General features: G+C 40.0%; 1 protein-coding gene across 1 annotated transcript; it reads right to left on the bottom strand.

Annotated features, from left to right (window-relative positions):
- Window positions 1-793: 793 nt before the first annotated feature.
- Window positions 794-7,163, bottom strand: LOC104439977 (pyrophosphate-energized vacuolar membrane proton pump). Its single transcript, XM_039302613.1, is given in 12 exon segments — window positions 794-996; window positions 1,053-1,092; window positions 1,227-1,286; window positions 1,534-1,947; window positions 2,362-2,627; window positions 2,717-2,786; window positions 2,788-2,806; window positions 2,962-3,333; window positions 3,416-3,620; window positions 3,623-3,985; window positions 4,216-4,322; window positions 7,072-7,163. Coding segments are annotated over 12 exon segments (2,211 nt in total).
- Window positions 7,164-8,970: the final 1,807 nt, after the last annotated feature.

Genomic DNA, 8,970 nt, shown 5'->3' with positions numbered 1-8,970 from the left:
GATACTCAGACCCAACAACACAAATCTCCCGTATTTTTAATGTTTCTTATTTATTTTATTTTTTTGCATTCATTTAATTGCAAGAACTTGCTAACGTTTCCGGTTTTATTGTACAATAATTACCTTCAAGCCTTCAAGTTAGCTTGTCTCAAAACTTCAAGCAAGGCTTGTAAAAAAATTGAAAAAAAAAAAAAAAAAAGAGAGAGAGAGACTTCAAGCTTGGAATTTAGAATTATGCCTGCCACATTGGCTACTGATCCGTGCTCCGTGGACCGGATCATTGGCACAGCATTGGCATCGGCTTCAGTCCTGCCTCCGAGGTCGATGCTCTTCTTTATGGTCCCAGCCTCGGACATTTTCGGGTCGTGCATCGTCTCTATTATTGGCATTAATAGACGGTTTATCCATAGTTAAAGTACGGTTTATGTACTTTGGATTGATGCGCGGTCCTTGTTGAATGCTTCTTCACCTTTACATGGGGTGAGTCAGCGAAGATGGATCACCAAATACATCCTTTAGCACCTGAGTATTGAAGCAGCTTTCAATTTATTATTATCATGATGTCGCATTTCTACTTTGAATGGCCAAGACCACCCCTCTCATTCTTGTTCTTAATTTTGTTTTTTTTTCAAATCAAATCGAGTAATTTGGATAATCCAAATCCTTATTTAAAAGTTCTTGCTCAAATAGTCCGTATCGGCAGAGGAGCTAGAGAGGTTTATCAGCTCGAACAAACAACATGGAAATAGATGCTAAAGTACAAATTGAGTTGATGACAGTGCTGCTGTTGCTGCTACAGAAGGGAAGTCGTCCATTCCCTCCGTCCGAGAATCTTGAAGAGCAGACCACCGTGAGTAGCAAAGAAGGGAGCAAACAGGAGCGACTCGACGACCATTAGCCGGATGAGGATGTTGAGTGGTGGGCCTGAGGTGTCCTTCCGTGAATCACCGGTGGTCTTTAAAATTGTAAAAGTTTCGTGCCCAATGTTCTCTCCTCTTCCGACCTTAAGTGTCATTTGGTCAATCGCCACATAATTTCGAGAAGCGTCAGTTCTTTAGGGCAATGGATTTTCGCATGCTCCGAAGCACCAGCCTGAAAGCAAATTCAAGATATTGAGGAATAAATCTGCTGAGTCGGACAAGTTTTTTTAGCAGGTTACTGGACCACCACAGAACAGTATAATCGACAAAAACTATAGCTCTTAAGCAGTTGGAGTAGCTACATACTAGAATGTACTTGTTTGCTTTCTTCCAGCCTCCACCGGGGTTGGATGCCGAGATCGCAATCTGTTCAAAACCAAGCCCACCAAATAATATTCATCAGGAAAATATTACAATCAAATAAGACAACCGATGTGAAGCTCGCAGATTGTCATATATGTGGTGATAAGAGGATCACTCATCAGTTCACCAACCAACACATTGTGTCCAGCAATGAAGACCCTACAATATCCTAATCTGGTTTAACACGACATACCTTGAGCAACGCAAGCTAACAAAATAGACAGACAATGATTACTTTAGTAAAGATTACCTGAACAATGGAACTGAGAGAGCTAGCCAAAACACCAGACAACGTCTCCACACCGAGGACAGTCCCGACGACAAGTGGTGTAAGCATGACAATGGCACCAGGTAGAATCACCCCTCTGACAGATGCATCAGTTGAAATTTCGAAGAAAGTAGCATAACAGTTAGGTCTGTTATTAACCGGTAAGTTGTTTAACCCGGGCTTCAACTTCATGTGGACCTCGAGAACCAGCTTAAATGCTGCGTGTCCCACTCTTTTCATGGTCATGGCTGAGAAATAGTGAGGAAGCTTGGCACCCATGATCAACCCGATGATGATCTTCGGCATCAGGACATCAACAGAAGACATTGTCAGACAACTCACAAATGCACCAAACAGAGTGATAGTAACCAGGACAGTTGATTCAATGGGGAATCCCTAAATACCATGAAGGAAGGTCCATCTAATATTAGATTTAAACAACAGGAAAGTAGAATTTCACTTTAGGGCTAATATTGAGATTAATAGACGAAAGGCATCACCTAAAGGAATGAAAGGCGATTTTAGCCAAACATCATGCCACACCAGCAAGAATCCAAAAGGACTCGCATAACTAACGTAATATAAGTCATTTATGGTGAAAAAGGAAATAATTGGACAATTGGACAGATTCTGGATGACATGAATGTGATCTCATGAAAAGTTCCCACGGACGGACACCTTGCGCTATGTTATGGATTTTGTCAAAATAAGCCACTAAAAGGACAACAGGATTCGTCAAAAAAAAAAAAAAAAAAAAAAGGACAACAGGACAGTGTCGATGCTATATTCACATGCGAGGATTGCCTGTACCTTTCCAATGGCAGCGGTAGTATTGCGAGCAGCGCCTTCGGCTCTCACGATGCGCACCCCAGCCTTGCGTTTAGCATTGTCGCTCATGGGACGGTGAGCATCTATGGCCAATCGAGTGGCAAAGGTACTTAGCATCCCAAGGGCAGCCGCAGCAATTCCATACGTGGCGGCAAATCTGGAACTCACTAAAATGCAAACGGCGGCAAAAGAATGGGATACTGACTGAGCCAAGGCTAACACTAACGCTGTCGCCAAGTTTGAGACAGCTGCAGAAATAAGGAACATTACTTGGTCAGCACAGGACCATCAACAGTTATAGAGATTTATATAATTCATTTCTTCAAGCAATTATAACACCTGAAGGGTTTGTTGGTGTAATATTTATTGACAAACCCAATAATTAGTCCAGCCCAAAGAGCAACACCATACGCACAAGGACAGATGCCTCCAAGATCATATCCATAATCAGCGACTACATTTGCTCAACGTATTGACTTAATCCTGTAAAAGTCCGCTGACATTAAAGCATGTCACATGACCAACATTAGAAGAACGCAGCATTTAGGATCAGAAAGAGATAAGTATCATCAAAGAGTTTACCAGTTCTTCACAACTTTCACAACTTTCCGCCACCCAAAGTTGTAAATTGTGAATGACGACGGCAGAGCAATCCAGCTAACAAAAAAAAAAAAAAAAAAATCCCCCTCAGTTATTAGAATTGTGGAAATAATTAGTTGCGTCTTCAATCCAGGCTTGATTTCCCCCACGAGAGTTGTGATCAAGCAAACAAGAGTACCCATAGAGCTGACAAGCTGGGGATAACACATAGCAGTGCAGTCGTGATCAATTCTGAAAGAAGGGATGGAAGCAAAAGCAAGGGCAGCCCAGGATGATTCGGTGTAAGAGGCAAAAAAGTCAGGCCCCATACCAGCAATATCCCAAAGAATGTCACCGACATAATTAGGAATCACATGAATGATTAAGGTCAACCGATTTGTGAGTAAAAGTGAATGATATACTTAGGAGGTAGAGCTACAGTAAGAGAGTACATACAGCAGGGTTTCGATCATCTTGTTGGATTTTTGGCATAATCTCTTGAACCTGATGATCACAAATATCAGCAGCCTCGGCATAGATTCCACCATTGGCTCTTCCCGAGAGAGCCATGAGAGATACACCAAGACTATAACCGGTAATAGTCTCAAAAAGACCTTCCCAGTCATTGCCATAGTACAACTTGAACAGATAGATTGCAAGCAGAGCACGAGAAGACCGATTGCAGCAAGAAGAAATCCCATAACTGCACCTGACCTGGATTCAACAGTGAAAGTGCTTTTAATGACGTTTCTCTCTTCCAAGACAATCCTTGTGTTAGCAAAGATAGCAATTTTCGTGCCAAGGACACCAGAGACGGCTGATGTGAAAGCACCAAGTAGGAATGAAACAGCGCTGAAACCGGCAGTGGCAAGTGCAGGCTTGCAAGTGTTTGAAGGATCAAACTTGCAAGGCCAGCTTTGGGTGCTGAATCTCTCAACAGAACCAAGGCAGACGAAAATTAGAATCGCAAAAGCAACCATGAAAACTCTAGCATACCGGTACTGCTTGTACAGAATATATTTCACACCTGTTACAATCACAAACGATAATTGAGCCCTCTCTGTCCAGCATATAAAGCAACAATTGATTCTTGACATTCTTCTTGTGTGACGAAATAAGGTAAAATTCAGTTAAATCCAGTTACTTCATTCCGTTGCCTAGTTTTGGCCAACGTAGTACCAAGAAATAAGAAAACCTAACCTACAGTGCCTCCCAAAGAGTGACTTAAAAGATGATATGGTGTGTATTACAATTCACCTTCGGCAAGCTGGACAGTGTAAGTGTCATATCCCACCGGCGGAAGAGTGACAAGAACATAATGAGTAGGACAAGACGGGAAAAGGGATGAAAGAAAGTACCCAGTTCTGCAAAGTACTTAATGAAATACAAAGAACTGGAAATTAACAACAACATCCCAGACCCACAATACTTCACAATTAAAGCATTAAAAACAAACAAGAAATTAGAAACAGATTATGACCTACAATAGTAAACAGTAGGTTAGAACCAAAGATTAAACCAAGAGTATGGACAAACATCAAAACTAAAGTTAGAACTGAATTGATATGTTAGAAGTAGAAGAGGAGAAGGGTGAACTAGCTGACTGCTAAAAATGATTGGAAAACATAAAAGAAATAAAAAAAATTAAATTCACAATAGAACTGATAGTACTCCAGTTCGAAAGATTATTCAAATCAGAATGATAAGAAATAGATATGAATCATTGTCACATATAAGTACTTTAATTAGAAGAAGAAAGAATGAAGCACAAAAGAGAACCTTAGAAATATAAGCACAGTTTGTTACCTATAAATTCTAAACTAACCCTATAGAATTAGTGTTTCGCCACAAGTATTGAAAAATGTCCATACTCAGCAATTCACCTGTGAAACACATTCACAAATGAAGTGAAGAATTACTTTAGAATTGAAGGTTGTACATCCTTAGCAATTCGCATTTTTAATACAATATGCTTCTACTAAAATATGCTTCTACTAAAGGCAATTACATATACAAATTACTATCCTAACTTTAATTAACTTGACGTTGTGTCATTAGTTGCATGTTCCAAGCTTCCTATAACTAATACAAATAATATGGAAAAAAGAAATTTAACTTAGGCTCTGTTTGTTTCACAAACAACTCGACATTTCTAAAAGTTGTGCTCGAGTATATCATTTTTTCTAGAAAATGATTCTGTGTTGAGCTGAAATTTAAAATGAACTGAAAATTATTTTCCGTCATTCAGAAATGAAAATTTACTTTTATTTTTATGGAAAATAAATGCACTAATTGTGTTATATAAGGGTCGCATGTGCTATATCATCAATTTTAAGTATAATTTTATGGAATTAAATTTTCATAATTTAAATACTTTTATAAATGAAACTAATTTTTTTCTCTTATGAAACCAGTCCTCAAGCTTAGGCCCTGGGCCAAGCTTGGGGTACTTGGGCTCAAGTGTTGAGGTCCTGAGGACTTGGGTGCGATTGCCAAAGACCCAGGCATGATGCCAAGGTCTTGGGCTAGGCTTTGAGGGTCTTGAAGCCCACCATCAAGAGCTTGGACTCAATTTTGTGGAACCCGCCTCCGGCATTAGGGATTAGGCCTCGATCTAGGGCTAGCCTGGATGGACTCGAGTCCGGGTGTCGATGACTCAAGCATGGGAGTCGGGTATCCAGGCCTATGCAACTTGACATAAATCATAGATTAAACGTATTACTATATAATAAATGAAAACAGACTTGTCGATTTATCAATAAGAAAGAGAACAAATGAATTCTAGAAAAGAGAGAGAGAGAGATCGTCATTGAAGGTCTAAGTTTGGTTGAAGTTCTTCGATGTTGCATGACATGGAATAACATAAAACTTAGCTAAGGATAATGTTTTCCCCTTATTAGGAAGAAGAAATCTTTTTCTTGATTTTACGAACAAGCACTTTCTTTGATTGGAAATGATTTTTCAACTAACTCATTATCTTGACCGTTCCAAACATGGGAAGGTCTAGAAAATCTTTTCCATAGAAATTCTTTTCAGCACTACAAGCGCACTCTTAACCTGTCATTAAATGTACTCTTATCTTACAAACGTACATAGGCCCAAATGCAACACCTAGTTTGACTTACTCAAACCAGTTCTTGAGCTAATAAATCAATTAATCTTTGAAGACGTGTAATTATTCGTAGGTTATCCCCAGACATTAATCAACTATACATTTGAAACAGCTATACTATATTATGAACATTCTTGTCGTGTAATGCCATAATACAAAGTGCCTCCCTGTCCCGTGGGAGCCTGCAGCATTTTTTTTTTGGTCAAATGGGAGCCTGCAGCTTAGTTGGTGAGTAAAGAGACAAAAATATTCACGGGACGTGCACAACACGTGCATTTACTTAATCCAAGCAAAGCGCGAGCTTGTTGAGAAAATATGACGAATGGCAAAAGCCAAAAGCACAAGAGCTGCACCAGTTAACACTCCGCCATTGAACACGGCAAACACCACCAACATCATTCCAACCATCTTCCTGAGAAGAGATCTGCATGAGTAGATGTTATACTCTACTGTACTCAGATACGTCACTCAAAGCTCTAGCAGCTGTGACAAACACCACTAATGACTCGCACCAGAAGCAGCCGAAGCTCATGACTTCGCTGAGCTACATCAGATTACAAATCTCGAATTTGTTGCTATTGCTCAGGAAGATGCGAGATTGACCTGAAAATTCTGTTAATGGACAGTGTGAGCGAGACATATAAAGAAAGTGGTTGAACTACAGCCTCTCTATGCCCAGAAAAAGAAAGACTCGCAACCCAGAAAATCAAATACTTCATTCTCTGTTTTCGCTTTTTCCTTATTCTCTCTCGAACAACGAACATGTGCTAAAAGCTTACGAGCTTTATTGGAAAACGTAACCATAGTATTTCATTACCGAAAGATCTAAAATGTTTGAGAATGTACGACTATTAATCCCGAGTGCAGCAAAATGGGAAAGTTCCATAAAGCAGACAAGTTGTGAAGCTATAGGATCTGGATGAAGTCACCTTCAGAGACGGTACTCTCTATTATATCACATCTGATTACAACAACTGCCTGGTTGTCGCGATTGCGTGTACTGAGGCACCACAGCACCCAGGAAGAACATGATCCCGATGATGGCACAGACTGGGATCGCGATCTCCGTCGCAAGAGCTGAGAGCAATGCCATCGTCGGGGGAACTCTAGTCTATCAATGGGCTCGATGCCTATCTCACAGAGAGAGAGAGAGAGAGAGAGAGAGAGAGAGAGAGAGAGAGAGAGGAGTAAAGTGGGGCGTGTGCTCCTATAGGGGAAGGGGGAGAGTTTCAAGAATTAGAATGTTATGGTGACGTGCATGCGACGGTAGAAGATCCAGGCCTTTTGATGTCGTCCGTCGCATTTAAAAGCGATGGACCGTCGTTCGAGAGTTGGATAATCAGACAGTGGAAGCGAAGGTGAGTATCATCCCATCATGTATTTTTGACTATCGATGTCTAAATAGTAGTGATGCATTATTTCTTCTCAATTATTAACATATATAGTTTCTATCCGTATTGAGCTTGCTTATACTTTTGGGCTTAAAGATTTGAACTATTTCCATTAGCTTTATGCTATTGATAAGTCAATAAATCCAAACTAACGAAAAAATCAAGCATAGCCTAATACACATAGCAACCTCTCGTGTCAATAAGGATGTTTTGCTAGAATTGTTGTGTTTGCACTCACATATATTTTTGTCATAATTGCTAGATTTTAAAGAAAATTACCACTAAAACTCAAATTGATCTATTCGTGATACAACCGTGATTAATTTCTGGATTTTCATCTTTTTCTATGGGTTTAATTTTTTTTTTCCCTTATCAAGAGGGTTATTCAAGCTCAAATCACGAAAAATGCAGTATTATAGGCATGTGAGGAAAATGTTTTTATATTATATTATTCAAGCTCTAGTCACGAAAATGCGTTGATGAGTAGTATTAATGGCATGTGAGGAGAATGTTTTTATATTATATCACAGTATTAATGCCTCTAAGGGCGCGCATGACAACGTTTCTTGGCTGGGGAAGAGTTTTTTCAGAAATAAATTTTTTTTTTAATTTCTATTCCATGGAACAATTTCAAGTAAAAAAATGTGTTTGGTAACTATATAAATTTTTACTTTTGGAATAGAAAAAGAATAGAAATGCGTTTGGTAATGCAATAATTTCTTTTTTGTATTTATTCATTTTTATTTTTGCTTACGGATCACCAATTGCCCGCCATCGCGCTCCAACCGGCGACGGGTGGCTGTGGTGGGTGGCAGCCAATAGCGACGGGCGGTTGCGGCGGCGGCGGCGGCGGGCAGCGGGGCGGCGTCGGGCGGCGGTAGTGGTCGGTGGTGGGTCTGGGCGATTGGAGGTGCCCGCGGCAAGAGAGAGGAATAAAAGAAAAATAAAAAAGAAAATTGGCTTATTTCTATAAATTGTTCCCGGGAACAAGAAATAACTTTTTTTTTTATTTCTCGTTTCTGCTCCAAATCTATTATCGAGCTAACTTTCTATTTCGGGGAATAGAAAAACAACATTGGTGTTACCAAATCGATTTCTGTTCTTTTTGTTCTAGGGAACAAAAGAACGGAAATTTGGAGGAACGGAAACGTTCTCATGTGGAGCCTTAAGGGCGTGCATGACAACGCTTCTTGGCTGGGGAAGAGTTTTTTTTTTTTTTTTTTTTTTTTTTCAGAAATAGTTCTTTTCTATTTCTATTTCGGGAACAATTTCTAAGTAAAAGAGCCCGTTTGGTAACTACACAAAATTTCTACTCTTGGAATAAAAAAAGAATAGAAATACATTTGGTAACGCAACAGTTTTTTTTTTGTATTTATTAGTTTTTATTCTTGTTCATGGATCGCCGCTCGCCAACCGTCGCCGACCACCGCCCACCACGGACGCCGGCCCGGCGTCGCGCCACCCACCACCGTCGCTACACGATCGCCGGCATCGACCGTCACCGCCGAC

The sequence above is a fragment of the Eucalyptus grandis genome, chromosome 9 (assembly GCF_016545825.1).
Source record: "Eucalyptus grandis isolate ANBG69807.140 chromosome 9, ASM1654582v1, whole genome shotgun sequence".
In the NCBI taxonomy this organism is placed as follows: domain Eukaryota; kingdom Viridiplantae; phylum Streptophyta; class Magnoliopsida; order Myrtales; family Myrtaceae; genus Eucalyptus; species Eucalyptus grandis.
Note: the sequence above shows the minus strand (reverse complement) of the source record. Positions and strands in the feature narration are given on the sequence as shown.